The sequence below is a fragment of the Camelus bactrianus genome, chromosome 32, assembly GCF_048773025.1.
Source record: "Camelus bactrianus isolate YW-2024 breed Bactrian camel chromosome 32, ASM4877302v1, whole genome shotgun sequence".
In the NCBI taxonomy this organism is placed as follows: domain Eukaryota; kingdom Metazoa; phylum Chordata; class Mammalia; order Artiodactyla; family Camelidae; genus Camelus; species Camelus bactrianus.
The window spans coordinates 7,203,753-7,219,267 of record NC_133570.1 but is presented as its reverse complement, the minus strand read 5'-3'; the positions used below and the strand labels follow the sequence as shown (position 1 = coordinate 7,219,267).

Below are 15,515 nucleotides of genomic sequence, written 5' to 3'. Positions count from 1 at the left end.
AAGCTGCAGGGTAAATAAAACCCTAGAATAAAATGTCTTTAATTTTGTTTTTATATACCCTATACATTCTTTAAAAAATGACCTGGGATCATACTCCTAAAGGAGAGAGTAGAAAATGGAGTTATTCAAATGGGCTGAACTGTGCTGAAGATTCAGTGAAGGGGTAGAGGCTTACAAGGAGCTTGATTCTCTTTCCCTTTGTTACTTGTCCTAGATTACTAGCTTTTTCTTTCAAGGTTGTCTTGACATCATCCCAAATGCCCACTCTTCCCAGGCTCCCATTTTAAAAACATCTTTATTGAGATATAACTCACATTCTACACAATTCACAGATTTAAACTGTGATTTGCACTTCCCTAACGACTAATGATATTGAGCATCTTTTCATATGCTTTTTGACCATTTGTATATATTCTTTAGAAAAATATCCATTCAAATCCTTTGCCCTTTTTTTTTTTTTTTTTTTTTTTTTTGAGTTAGGTCATTTATCTTTCTATTATTGCAAGTTCTGGCCTATTTTTGAAATTGAGCTGTGGTTAGATAAAAATGAGGTTCTTAGAATTTATGTAATGTTGGTGTTAACCTGATGCTAGACATTAGATTAGCAGTGTTTCTTTATGCCAAAATGTCAGGAACACCCTACCAAATTAATCTGGGAGCTTTTCCAGTGTTAAGGGAGAGGTGCTGTACAAGATATGAAATAACCTGATACAAAAAATGACAACATGAATGTGCAATTCAAAAAGGAAGAGAAATACAAATTGCTAATAAATATAAGAAAAGACAGTGAAAGAGAATGTGACATTGAATGTATGTATATTCATGTATAACTGAAAAATTATGCTCTACACTGCAATCTGACACAACATTGTAAAATGACTATAACTCAATAAAATAGTTTATATATATATATATATATATATATATATATATATATATATATATATATATATGAGAAAAGATGCTCCCACTCCACAGTAATAAAATAAACACAACAATAAAGAACATCTAATAATGCTATTTCTACCTATCAGGTTGGCAATTTTTAAATTAATCATATCTTTTACTTGGAAGGATTCTCCTACACTTTTGGTGGGAATGTAAATTGGCACAAACTTTTCAAATAGCACTTTGGTAGTCAGTATGTATGCAAATTAAAAATTTGTGTAAGCTTTTGACCCAGCAATTTCATTTCTAGGACTCTGTGCTTCGCAGCCTATAAGATGGCCCTCAGTGATCCCTACCTCCTGGTATTCATATACCCTTACGTACTCCCCTCCCCTAGAGTATGGGCTGGACTTTCAGATTCACTTTTAACAAGGAGAAAATGGCAGAAGTGATGAAATGTCAATTCTGATAGAAAGACTATGGCTTTCATACTAGGAGTTCCCTCTCTCTCACTCTCTCTTTCTGATTACCAGTTGCCATGTTGTGAGGACAATCAGACAGCCTACAGAGAGGCCTACACAGTGAGTACCTGAGGTCTACCAGCCATCACCTGACTGAGCTTAGAAGCTGACCTTCTGAGGCCTCCCAAAAGCCACAGGAGTGAGTTTGGGAATGAATCCCCCCAAAGTCTGGCCTTCAGATGAAACCACAGCCCTGGCTGATGGCTTGACTTCAACCTCATGAGAAACCTTGAGCCAAAAGCACCCAGCTAAGTCACACTGAATAAATGTCTAGTTTTTTAAAGCTTTAATTTATGTGGAAATTTGCTCCATAGAAATAGGTAACTAACATTCTTTCCTATGCATTTCTAGCAGCATTGTTTTGATGGCAAAAAGTTAGAAACAACCAACTTTTTCACTAATAAGTTAATGGGTAACTAAATTATGGTTCAGTCATACAATGAAAAATTATGCAATCATTAAAAAGATAGACTTACTTAAATTGACATAGAAACTAAAAAAAAAAGTTTCCAAACAATAAAAATAGTAGGACATTTTCTTTAAAAAAATTAAAACTCTGAATAAGTATGTGTCTAGTATGTGATATAAATTTGAAAGAGAGAGGAAGAGAGAGAAAGAGATAACCATAGCTTTAGGTAGAGGGAAAGTTACCGACAGACTGGCTATAAATAGAAGATGTAGAAGGATCTACACCAAATTGTTAGCAGATGTTACCCCTGCCAAGTGGGATACATGAGGCAAGCAGAGGAGAAAGACTTCCAGTTTTCATCTTTGCACTCTTCTATAAATTTTAGATGTATTGCAAGGAGCTTGCATTGATTTTGTAATTTAAAAACCAAAAAAGATAAAATATCTTTGGGCTCACAAAGTAATTAATGTTTCATGTTTAACATTACAGCTTAACTAAAAAATTGAGTACTTTTAGTAACTGACATGCCTCACTCATCCCCTAAAGGGGGAAAAAAAACAGAAACAGGGATAAAAATCAGTTCATGTAAGAAATGTTAAAATTTCCTTGTGTATTTCTTTCAGGTATACGGCTAAGTGATTCAGTATTTTCACAGATTATACTCCTTTAAAAGTTATTACAAGGTTAAAAAGACTCAGAAGGCACCATATAATTGCAAAGTATTATTAGATAATATGTTTTTCCCTTAATATCACTTGATGTAGAAACCCACTGATGGATATTTCTAGAACTTTCTTGGCTACTAAATTATTATTGCTACCATTAGGCAGCTAGTATCTACTGTTATCTTTCTCAAGGTTTCCTCTTGATCCTGTAAGGTGATTGCTCCAAGTTCAGTGGTAGCTTAAAAAAAACGTAACTGATTTAAAACTCTAGGGCATTAATTCTTTACTCTGTGATCATACATATTCAGAAAAATAAAAATAAACAACAGAGGGGGGTCGGAAGGGACAAATTGGGAGTTCAAGATTTGTAGATACTAATATATATAAAATAAAAAACAAGTTTATACTGTATAGCACAGGGAACTATATTCAATATCTTATAGTAACTTATGGTGAAAAGGAACATAAAAACGGATATATGTATGTTCCTATATGACTGAAGCCTTGTGCTATACACCAGAAACTGACACAACATTGTAAACTGACTATACTTCAATAAAAAATATATTTTAAAAAATAATTTGTGTAAATATAAGATACCCAAAAATAATAATAAATAAACACCAGAGGACTCATTACCTTGGTTGAATCATTAGTGTATTAATACACATATTCTTTTCAAAAATAACTTGCACAGGCTGACTTTCTTGAAAACAAATATTATGAATCCTTTTAATACCTTAAAAATAAAAAAGCAAACTGTTAATAATTTTAAGTGCAAAACTGACAGATTAAAAAGGCTTTAAGTTTCACAGTCAGATTAAAATAATAAAATTAAAGTAATATTTAATATGTGGAAGGTGCACATAGCCTACAAGAAGCACTATTCCTTAATGAATGTGTTTATCGCTCCCTAGTGGACATCATGGAACATGTCATACCCTCCGACAAATTGGTCGAGTTCCCACAGCAGGTTCAGGGAGTTTATGTACTGTGACAAAGCTAATAAGAAATACAGAAGAATCCACACCCAAATCTGTGCGATGTCAAAGCTTGCTATGCTTTTAATCACACTTTTTACATGATTCTGCTTTGACATGAAATGAAGTTCAAAGAATGGAAAAAATAATGTTAAATAATTGATACTTTGCAGGAGAAAAATTAAGGAATATAATACAAATATGAGATGAAATTAAAATATTAAGATGAATGTAAGACAAAATTAAGAAATATAAGATAAATTGTAACATGAATATAACCTTCCAGAAGATCTTTCCATTACAAAAATATTCGGACCAATATTACAAGGACAAGACTTTTTAAAACATACAATCCTATCTGGTAACTTCAAATAAAATAGCAGCAATCATAATACCTATAACTATAGCTAACTACAGCTAGCTAACTCTTACAGAATGTGCCGGGTATTACTTTAAACACTTTAGAAGTAAAACTTCCTGTAACTCATTGAATCTTCATAAAAACCGTAGGAGGCTGGTACTACCATTGTCTCCATTTTACATATTAGGAAACTGAGGCACAAAGATGTAAAATAATTTGCCCAACATCTCAGCAAGGAAGGGGCAGATTCCACCCCAGACCCTATGATCTCCAGAGATCCTGCTCTTAGCTACCATGCTATACATATTCAACCATGTAAAATCCTGTATGATTACAACATTTGAATATCCACCATGTAAGGCTGGAAGACAGGAAATCTCTTTTACAACTTGATGTAGCAGAGAGAATGAATGAAGGTTTTGGTTCCTTCTATTGTGAGGCTGGACTCAAATCCAGGCTCTGTGACTTACTAGTTCTGTGACCTTGGGCCAGGTACCACGCTCCTTTCAGTCCCAGATAAAATACTATTTGCATCCTAGAGCACTTCCAATACAGGTAGGCATTATTCTTTTCTGTTCTTACCAAGGGACACTTACCAAGACACTCTTACAGAATATCATCAAGCAGCCAGTTAAGTTTAGAACAATCAATTGTTTGAATTCAGAAGGACATTAAAAAAAAAAAAAAGTTCCGTATACAGGCAAAGCTTGTGCCATTGACAAGCCAAAAAAGGAAATCATTAATACCAACCATCTCACAAGACTTCTACAGAGATAATACTTACAACTACCCTATCACAAAACCACACAAATTCGAAACAATAAGGAAATGGGAGGTCCTGACATGCAGTTTGAATATTAAACATGAAAAATACTTTTAAAAAACCACAATACTTTACACTAGTTTTAATTATACCTACCATGTCTGCAGAAGAACTGAATAACTACTTTGCACTTATCAGAGCTGGTGAATATTTTGCACTTCTCTACATTTCTTTCGAGGGAATTGAGACATCTAAAGATGGGCAGAATTGACTGTAACACAAATAAATTATAGAACAGTACACACTTAATATGGCTGGTTGATTAGTTTAAAATAACTAACAAAGGAAGAGTACGTATATTCAGAAATGAACAGACTTATCTTACATGCCATTTAAACCAACTATTAAGTATAGAATAGGTATTATGTCCCGTATAACAAATATTGCTACAGTACTGCAGAAAACCAGGCCCACGTACACTTACTTTCATTCCCAATTTGCAATTTAAGTTCAATATTGTGTCACTGTCATTCGTTTTCACTGACCATTGATAATGTTGAAAAAACACAGAGGAGAAGAAGACACATCCATATGCTGACCGACCAGAATTCACAGATCTTAAAGAAAGCTAGAAAATAAAATACTAGCTATTTAGGAAAAAAATCAACTTTCTTTAAATGATTAATTCAAAATATTCTATTATGTTTAACATCACATTGAAATATGTTCCAATAAGGCTATAGGATATTAACTGCATTAAAGGGGCTACATTATACATATGAATTATAATATACACATAATATGGACTATATTATACAGTGTGTATTGAATTTGCATATGCATACACATACGTGTACATATCCATATTAAATACATAGCGGTATTAAATCTAAAGTCTTGCATGTTGAAATTGTAAAAATGTACATGCCTACAGGCACTTTGACTTTAATGCACAAAGTGGTAGAAGGCAATATAAAAGGGAGTGAAAAGATTGCAGCAAAATGGCAATCCCCTGCCTCGTCTAAAGGGAGAAATTGTTAGTCAGCGTCAGCCAACTACTTCCACTTCGGAAAGCAGGCTCAAAACTGTCCGGTCTTCTGAGCTTTCAGAAGAAGCAGGAAATTCAGATTTTTATGTGGCCTTTCCCAATTATTAAGTGTTAGAAAATACTTCAATCTTTTTAAAAACAGTGCAGGCCCCACAAAACACTTCTGTAAGTCATATCTAGCCTCCTGACCAGTTTGTGATGTTTGGTTTACATTAATTGTGAGTATCTGTACAATTTTTAAGTTAACTATGCTCTAAATGTACTCAGATATGTAAAATAAAGATGAACAGTGAAAGAGATGTTTAAGATTTCTAGATTTCCTAGTTAACATTCAGTCTGTACTGGGATCTTTAAATAGCTTTTGCCTTAATAGATGGTCTATTAATTAATTTTCCTACTTACACCTTTTTCAGAGGGGTCTAGCCACAGCTCGTCATTAATTCGTGAGAGAGCTTGGATTGCTTTCCCAAATACTACGGAGAAAAAGAAAGGTACTTTTCCATCTTCTTTCTCTCCAACAATAAAAACAAATCACAGAACCACTTGAGCATTCACAGGACTCAAAAGAAATTCATAAAGAACAGTGTTTTACAGACTAGTACTACAAACTGCTTTAAGAAATACAGTATAATACCTTTGGCAAAATGCCAGACACATAGCAAGTGCTCAATACATTCACAGAATAAGTGTGTGAAATGATAAAATGCAACAAAATTCTTCCTTTCTGTATGTTTGCAGCATCGCATAGAACTACTATGGCAAGACAATTTCTATATTAATATATTTTAAAACTTGGTTTAAATAAATGTATTGCTCTGTCCCCTCAAAGTGTAAAAACAGAGCCTAGAGAAGATGATTTGAAGGGTTTTAATAACTTTAATAATTTGAAGGTGGCAAAATCAAAACAAGTCATGAGAGGAAATTAGAAGCATTCAAGATATATCGCTGATGTTTGAGTATGGAAAATGCCAGATCTTCCCACCAAATACAGATGCCCTGTCAGAAAGAGAGGCTAGGGCTGGATAAAACAGTGGTCTGATCTGGTACGACACTGTTAGTGTTTTTATAAATTATGAATAAGTTAAAATGTGGCAAATAGATATGAGATACTATGCTGAAAAATGAATGCCATATCAATCCATGGAGAAGTATAAAAAAGGAAAACTAATTCCAGAACATAAAATCAGATTATAATGCTCAAGAATCCAAAGTGTGTGAGTTGGGATGCAGGCCTCAAACTGAGAAAGACAGGATGACCAGGAAAAGAAAAGAAAAGAAAAGAAAAGAAAAGAAAAGAAAAGAAAAGAAAAGAAAAGAAAAGAAAAGAAAAGATAGAGGCATTTGTCCCTTTCTACCAACTCACATTCACCCCTTCTTCCTGGAGCTGTTTTCTGAAGACCTTTCATTCATTCAATGAATATTTATTGAGCACCTAGTATGTTCGAAGTACAGTACAACCCAAGGCAATAAGGGAAGAGCAATAAACTAGACAGGTACAGTTCCTACCCTCCTAGTGCTCACAGTCCAGGAGGAAAAACAAAATTAAACAATAATACAAATAATTACTTATTGAGAACTGAGGTACACACTGCAAAATAGAACTTTCTAGAACTCTGGGAAAATACAACAAAGGGGGACTTGTGCTTCCCTTTCCTGTTCACTAATACTGTTCCACAGATGCCCTCAATACAGGGGAAGCCAGCTGCAACACAATGCCTTTCAACATCATTTTTAGGTTACAGTCTGTAGGAAACCTTTTCTAAATAGAGACTTCCTGGAGTAACTTACACGTTTAAAGTACCATTTATAATAAACAATAGTTTCTGTACATTCCCATTTACTACACAAACCCTTTAACAAAGATGCTGTTATTATTCTCATTTTACAGATGACGAAACTGAGCCCTGAAGTGAGTCCGTGGCTTGTCCCAGGTCACACATTAAAAAAGGTAGAATTTGGAATAAAAGCCATATTTATGCTTTTCTCATGGCACTTAAATATTTTAACAGCCCAAGCATTATTTTCCTCAACTCCTCCCCACGCAGTCCTTATCACCGCGAAGTTGAGGCCTGCCCTTCCCACCGCTGTCCTTTGATGCAGCTTCCTCTCATGGACACCCATGAATATTAATACTACGCGAAAATAAAAGCAGATGGGCCTTCATTCTCCCCTTGGAAGCTAACGGGACCCTGGGTGGGTGGGTGCTAGCTGTCGCCAGGCCTTGTGTCCTCAGCCCTTAGGCACAAAAGCAAATGTCAAGAAATGAGACGATGGTGTAAACTTCCCCATGAACTGTTGGCTTTCTCTTCTCTACACATCAAGGCAAGGAAGGCCACTCCACCTTTCACCTGACTACCGCTCATCCCGCACTTCAGCATGGCTGCAAGCCCTAAAAAATTGAGGCAAACGGCGCGCCTCAGCTCGACGGCCCCAAGTGCCCGGATATTTCCCGCGCTTTTCGAAACTTCGCGATCTTGGCCCATCCCCCAACCCTGCCGGCTATTTTCCAAAGAGTAACTTCGCTTTACGGCGGGGAAGGGCCTGCGGCGGCCTCCGTAGGGCGGTCTCTTGTCAACCTCTTTTTTCATTGGCTGTGAGCTAGTGGGCGGGTCGCCGAGGAGTCTGAGGAAGAGAGGGCGGCGGTGGTTGTGGTGACTGAGCGGAGCCCAGTGACAGAATGGTGAGGAACGGCAAATGCGGCGACCGAGGCCTGCTCTCGGCTGGGGTGATGCGTCGTTAGGAACCACTGGGAGTCTCTGGGCGAGGGCTTGGGCGATCTTGGAGGCGGTGGCGGGCGCGGCTCGGGCCCGGGCCTGGGGAAAGGCAGGGAAGGAAAGAGAGCGGCCACCTCTGGGTGCGTCCAGCCCTGGCCTCGCACCCCCGCCCCAGGGACCAGAGGACGTCTGAGGGGAGAAAGGGCCCGTCTTAGTTATTCCTTCTGTCACGAGACCCATATACCCGAACCGGGAAAGGCTTTGGGGCCTGTACCTCGAGCGTTCCCAAGAAAAGGGCACGGGTTCCTCGCCGTTTCCAGACGTTTCCCTGTTCCTTTCCCGCAAAAAGCACCTCCCGCTGGTTGGCGTGTACCAGTTGCCACTCCCATGTGGCGAAAGCTAGTTTCTGGATGCAAAACGGGAAGAAGCTAGGAGAATCTCTTGTCCCATTTTAGTTTGCCATCTAGGGAGAGAGGATAAAAACTATCCCCTTCGCCCCTGAAATAACGTGCAGCTGCCATTGAAATGTGGCGGTGTGCTCCCAGAGGACTGGATTTGGCTCGTAGAATTTCGGGAACTTCTTGTTTCCTCCGGATGCTGCGACCATTTAAAGTACGATTCCTTAATGGTTTTAGAACTCCTTGAAATTGTTTGGAGAATTTTGCGAGTATGTTCGTTTTACTCGTTAAAGGGTCATTGTTGGCGCCAAGGGGTAGTTTGGAGAGCTTTACCTCACTCGTTCATTAGATTGACCCAGCCTCGTCCAAGGCTGGCCCATCACCCCCTGACCCCAATTAGGTCGCTTCCCCTAAGACTTTCCTACATAAAAATTTGGGAGCTGCTACTGGAGAAGGCTCATAGTTTTAGTCAGCTTTTCATAGGTGCCCTCGGCTCCCTAAAAGTTAAGAACGATTTCAAAAGGAGCTGTGGATGATCTTGGTATTTGTGTTGATGAAAAGGGACTTCTCTCTCTGATGAATTTTTGCATTTTTAAAACTAGCAGGATATTATGACAAGCATAGCCTTTAAGGTGACTTGCAGACGTGACAGCCGAAGATTCATGTTACATGCTTTAGCTTCTTTGTATATGTTAATGGCTTTAGTCCCATTTTTGATTCTGAACTCGTTTAGAGTAATCCAGTTTACAATAATTTTCAGACACTTATCCTGCGAAAAGATGAAATCACCTGACATTTCCATAGTCATGTTTCTGAAGTTTTTTTGAGAGGTAAACACCTTTTTAGGGTAGTTGTACTGGAACGTCACTTTCCATGTGAAATAGAAAAAACTGGGCAAAAATTAGCATTAGTCCATTCTTTTATGATTAAAAACATTTTACTAAAAGGAATGGAGACTAGAAATGTTCATCACTCAGTAGTATCCAGAGTTTATGGTCAAATTCAAGTGTGGGGAAAGTCCATTTTTAGCTGGAGGAATGTGTCTGCTTTTATCATCTTTAGTTAGTGATTTCATCATTTGATAATGTCATAGTGCTGTGTTATTACATCTTATGTAGAAGATAATGACCTAGCTGCAGCATGACTTTCCAGCTACTAGAATTTTGACCATAGAAGAATCAAAATCAATATACTTGAGAAATAATAGGCCTAAAGAATCCAGAAAATGTTAGCTTTCATTTAAGCTATTGCTGATGAATTTTCCAAATTGTTTTATAAAATTCTGAATAGAACAGGAAACAGAAGGGATGGCAGTCAATGTGGAGAATAAGATTAGGAAAAGTAGAAAAAATTGACAGGGCAAAAATTTTTTGAAGTGTGTGTGTGTTGTGTTTAATAGTACAGCAAATGGTTCTTTTGTTATTGTTTTGAGCAAAGCTGATTTTTAACATTTTCTTTCATAACACTCAGAAATCATTAACAATTGTTTGCATATTCGATATGAGTTTTTGTTCTTTTTTTGATTTTGTTTCTTTTCGTTGCTTTCTTTTAACATTGGTCATGTTTCACCCTTTTTTTTTTTTCACTCCACTGTCTGCAATCAACTTCTTCATTCCACTAAGGCTGGGCACAGAGTAAGTTTCTTCTCTTAGCTCCTACTAACAATGGTGATTGGGTGGCTGATTACTGGGATTTCACCCTTTTATGGTCTATCAAGTAGGAAGTAACCAAATTCCTATGCTTTGATTAGGTTGGGTTTTTATTTGAATTTAACAAGACTGCCATTTCCAGGATCTTTTGCTGTCTTAAAAGACTCTGTGTCTAACCTGAACTGTCAAAGTGTGTAATTTGGGCAAAGACACTGCTCAAAGTATGACATTTGTTATGTGACACTATTTCCCCTATAATTTCATCACCTGCAGGAAACCAGAGTCCTAGTAAGGATACTAATTTGAAATAATTTCTGTGTGGTCATTCATAGTTATATCTTTAGACTGCTAATAGTCTGGGCACACTTGTGCATAATCCACAGTACATTATAGACTTTAGGTCATCAGTCATTATAAAGTACCATGTCTTACTAATGTTCTTTCCACCACATTGGTTTGAACAGCTCATTCATTATTAGTCCCAAATATTTTCAGCTTGTTATACCCTTTTATGAGTTTGAGGTGTTTTTTTTTTTTTAATATAGAAATCTATTTTTACCTTTTTCTCAAATGCCAGCTTCCCACATTAACTATGTACTTCAATCTATATCTGAAGGGATTCCCCTCTAAAGATGAAGATTGTTCTATCTCCAGGTACTTTTGTATTGTTTACCAATGAGGGTGGAAACTATGTGGTGTTTAATTTTACACATGTTTTGTCCACTAAGATCTCGATTGAAATAATTAATATAAGTCATTGAGCAAACACTTGTTGAAACTACTCTTTAAAGCTTATTTAATAATTTCTTTTAAAATGCACTAATTTAATTTGTAACCTTGTGTTACTTTAGTTACTTTATATCCTGATAACGTTTTCTTTCCTTTGTAATCATTTTGGTATTTGTGGCAAGATGAGTGAAGCTTATTTTAGAATAATTTGAATTATTTTATACATTTTGATTTTGATTAATTTCAGTTTATAAAATCTATGGTGGCCAAACTGTTACCTGTTTTATCCTGTTTTAGATACTTAATGTTTTATTTGGAATAGTAACACCTTATTTAGACCAAGTTAAAGGGCATGTGCATTTATGGATGGGTTGTCTGTGTGGAAAACATCCTGTCATAGAATGAAGGTGCTTATATTAATCAACATGGAGAAATTGATTCTGTTTGTCCTTTGGAGGACAGGTGCTATTTTTAAATGACCTTTTGAACAGTATTCTGTTAATTGATGTATATATATCAAATCTGGAAATTTTAAAATTAAAAATTTGCAGGATTGAGGTTTTTTATTTTATACTTAAATGCAAATTTTTTGTGTGTCAAAAAATAAAACAAAATTTGTTTTTGTCATTTGAGACTATGTTCCAGCTCTAAACCACCTCCTACTGAATTCATCACTTATTTGGCTGATCTTTCTCTCTCTCTCTTTTTAAAACTGGTGCATGTGGAAGATTGTGAAAATGTTACTCTAAGTTTGGGAACTAAACTAAGAGTACACAGGCAATTTAATCTGGACAATAAAAATACTGACAGTGAGGATTTCTAATGATGAAGGAAAGAGAATATAAAGATTATATATAGTTCAGAAGCACAGATTTGCCCTATTGAAACTCTTTGAAACAAGACTTATTTTTCTGTAATGTATAGTTAATATTTTAAGTAACAAGTATTGTAAATTTGGCTACTGTTCCTCCAAATAGTTGTCAATCTAGTAATTTATAGAGTTAACTTTTTTCCTCTGTCGTTATAATTTTAAGTTATTTTTATTAACGTTCCTGGAATTAGTATATGAAGTTTTGCATTACAACTACAGAAATATGAATTACCATATCATTCCATAGGGCCTACTAGTATATTTTTCATTTTTCAGTTTTTTTATTCAGCATAATTTATAAGTCTCTAAATGAATTGCTTTAGAAAGCTTGATTTTATTCTTGGTAAAATGATTACCTGTATAGTGTATGTACACCTGTTTATGACCAAAATAAACTTAAGATTGATTTAGAATCATATGTGTGTTTAAATGGTCATGATAGGAACTGTATGAATAACTTCTCTTTGGTGTCCTGAAATCTCTGGTTAGTTTAATTTAAAAAGGAAGTAAATGGGAAAGGAATATCTTGTTTTGACATCCTGTTTAACATTACATCTTTTCTCACCTTGACACTTTAAAGTTGGTGTTGGTATTAGGAGACCTGCACATCCCACACCGGTGCAATAGTTTGCCGGCTAAATTCAAAAAATTGCTGGTGCCAGGAAAGATTCAGCACATCCTCTGCACTGGAAACCTTTGCACTAAAGAGAGTTATGATTATCTCAAGACTCTGGCGGGTGATGTTCATATTGTGAGAGGAGACTTCGATGAGGTGATGTACTTTCATTTCCCTTCACAGATATTTCCTTTTCTTGATTCTTTTATATATATATTAAGGTTTATTTTTTAGACCAGAGCTCAACTGTTAAGATCTATTTTTTTAATTTTCCACTATAAAATTATACATACCCTCCCTTACTGTTTGAAAATCACTGATTTTAGATTACTTAATAAACATATTAAATACTTCTAGCTTAATTGATTCAGACTAAAAGTGGTTTTGTCACTGTATTTGTACTATCATTTAGTTTATAAAGTTTTTGTTGCGAACTTCACCACCACCACCTCTGCTACCCTGTTCCAAGCCTATCACCTTACTCTGTTCCAGCTTCCTGATTCTACCCTTGCTCCCTCCACAGTTCGTTCTCCAAGTAGAAACCAGTGTGATCTTTTTCAGGTGAAGTGAGATCACGTCACTTCTCTACTGAAAACCCTGCCATGGCTCCCTGTCTCAAGGGTTAACTATAAAGAGGCGTGAAGGAGTTTGGAGGAGCTGATTGAACTGTTCTATATCTTGCTTGTGCCAGTGCTTACACAGTTGTGTGCATTTGTCAAAACTCCTTGAATTGTACAATTAAAAAGGGTAATTTTACTGTATGTAAATTATATCTCAGTAAACCTAACTTTAAAGAAAAAATAAGTTAGGAGTTCTGGAGTTCCAACTTTGCCCATTAATTAATGATGAGATGTTAGGCAAATTACATTCTCTTTCTGACCTTGGTTCCCTACTATGTAAATGTGATTGGAATAGATGATTTTTAAGACACTGTCAGTGCTAATAACATTGTATGATTTAACATAATAAATCTGATTTAAATATGAAAATTTTATTTTGTATTTCTGGGAATATAAACTTTCCAGGAATTATTTAACTTCATTGGTGCTCTTTTAGTGGACAGTGGGGTTCCTTTATGCCAGAATGAATGGCACTGTGTTTTGTTTTGTTTTTTTTAGTGTTAAGTTTGGATAAACTAGAGGTGGCATGAAGATGAAAGACAGGGTAGGAGGATGAGAAGGGAAGGGGTAAACATGTTGTCAGTATTTTAGAATATAGTTTTGGTTTGTTAAAAATATATTTGTGTTTCTGTTTATAATATGCTAAAGATAAGTTTCAGTAGCAAGAATTAAAAGTTTTCACTTCTGAGTTGCTAAATTTACAAACCCTGGAGCCATACGATCAGGATTTGGATCTTGGCTCAAACTCCTAATAACATGTGACCTTAGGCAAGTTATTTAACCTCTCTGTGCCTCAGTTTCCTCATCCATAAAATGGAAGTCATAATAGAACCTACCTTTTAGGATTGTTTCTAAGTGTTAAATAGGTTGATATTTATAAATCCCCTTAGAATGGTGCCTGGCTCATACTAGATGCTATGTAAGTGTCAACTATCATTATTATTTTAAGCTGTCTGTATAACTGTTAAAGCCTGGAATATAATTTGAACACATCCTAGCTTACAGGTCATGTTCTTAGTATTCTTAGATAGAGGAAACACAGATTTGGAATAATTTTTCTCTACAGCAAGCCCAAAAGAACACACATCCTATAAAAATAAACACAGTAAAGCAATTGCCTGATAAATTCCAGTTTACCTGAAGTTATGTTTTGAGCACAGTTGCAGCCTTAGAGACTGAGAAGAAAGCAAACATTTAATAAATGCGTTGGTTGTGGAGCACTGTATCAAAACACCCAATGAGACTGAATATTTTTGATTGTTTTTTAAACATCAGTATCTCTAAAATACTTTTTCTTGTGTCTGTTTCATATTTTAGAATCTGAATTATCCAGAACAGAAAGTTGTGACTGTCGGGCAGTTCAAAATTGGTTTGATCCATGGACATCAAGTTATTCCATGGGGAGATATGGCCAGCTTAGCCCTGTTGCAGAGGCAGTTTGACGTGGACATTCTTATCTCTGGACACACACACAAATTTGAAGCATTTGAGCATGAAAATAAATTCTACATTAACCCAGGTTCTGCCACTGGAGCATATAATGCCTTGGAAACGTGAGTAGTATGGAGTTTGGGAATTCTGGAATTTTATAAAGTTAATAATTGCACATGTGACATTTCATAAAATTCAGTTTTTTATGGTGATTTTTCTTTTTAATATGTCTAACAACCAGATCCCTCCTTGAATTTGAATTGTCGTCCCAAATTAAGATTTTTAGTGTTACTGCTTTTTTAGTACAAAACACTGACATTATTTATATTTTCTTCCAGAAACATTATTCCTTCATTTGTGTTGATGGATATCCAGGCTTCTACAGTTGTGACTTATGTGTATCAGCTAATTGGAGATGATGTGAAAGTAGAACGAATCGAATACAAAAAATCTTAAAGCCAGGCCTGTCTTGATGATTTTTTCTGTTGGGTTGTTTTTTTGTTTTTTTTTCATTCCCCTGTTTAAATCAAGTAATTAAACATTTAAGAGCCACCAAGTTGTATCACTTTTATAATATTTTGCAGTAAAATATAATATCATCTTCTGTTAATACAATGTTCTAAGCTTCTTGTAAACTATAAGATTATATTTAGTTTAAGTATATGGTTTCTATGAAAAAATGTCCACCACGCAGTAAATGGTCACATGTTAAGAAAAATTTATCCTTGTAAATATCTTCATAGTTGATATTTGGAACTTTATTACAAAAGTAGTGCATGAGGAGAAAGAATCTAGACTTTCTTGTATACTTTTTTCTCTTCTCCAGTAATAAACAGTTACCTTTCATTTATA

General features: G+C 35.6%; 3 protein-coding genes across 4 annotated transcripts in view; 1 reads left to right on the top strand and 2 right to left on the bottom strand.

The window, feature by feature from the left end:
* RAD9B (RAD9 checkpoint clamp component B) overlaps nucleotides 1–7,799 on the bottom strand; it is a 26,656-nt gene extending 18,857 nt beyond the window's left edge. Inside the window, exons 1-5 of the mRNA XM_074355946.1 lie at nucleotides 7,751–7,799; nucleotides 6,038–6,162; nucleotides 5,072–5,215; nucleotides 4,744–4,858; nucleotides 3,123–3,222 (exon numbers count right to left, since the gene is read on the bottom strand). Of these exons, the coding sequence (XP_074212047.1) occupies nucleotides 3,123–3,222; nucleotides 4,744–4,858; nucleotides 5,072–5,215; nucleotides 6,038–6,162; nucleotides 7,751–7,799 (533 nt within the window). The remainder of the gene's footprint in view (nucleotides 1–3,122; nucleotides 3,223–4,743; nucleotides 4,859–5,071; nucleotides 5,216–6,037; nucleotides 6,163–7,750) is intronic.
* Nucleotides 7,798–8,870, bottom strand: LOC141575752 (uncharacterized). Its single transcript, XM_074355945.1, has 3 exons — nucleotides 8,862–8,870; nucleotides 8,624–8,755; nucleotides 7,798–8,448 (listed from the first exon to the last, which is right to left on the bottom strand). The coding sequence occupies exons 1-3, from the start codon at nucleotides 8,868–8,870 to the stop codon at nucleotides 7,891–7,893; spliced, it is 699 nt and encodes a 232-aa protein (XP_074212046.1). The 3' UTR covers nucleotides 7,798–7,890.
* Nucleotides 8,179–15,515, top strand: VPS29 (VPS29 retromer complex component). 2 transcript variants are annotated; one of them, XM_074356771.1, is made up of 5 exons: nucleotides 8,860–8,961; nucleotides 10,370–10,381; nucleotides 12,577–12,768; nucleotides 14,550–14,785; nucleotides 15,002–15,515. In XM_074356771.1, the coding sequence occupies exons 1-5, from the start codon at nucleotides 8,875–8,877 to the stop codon at nucleotides 15,117–15,119; spliced, it is 645 nt and encodes a 214-aa protein (XP_074212872.1). In that variant the 5' UTR covers nucleotides 8,860–8,874; the 3' UTR covers nucleotides 15,120–15,515. The 2 variants fall into 2 exon arrangements, with proteins under 2 accessions (XP_010967952.1, XP_074212872.1); XM_010969650.3 differs by lacking the exons at nucleotides 8,860–8,961; nucleotides 10,370–10,381 and adding an exon at nucleotides 8,179–8,315.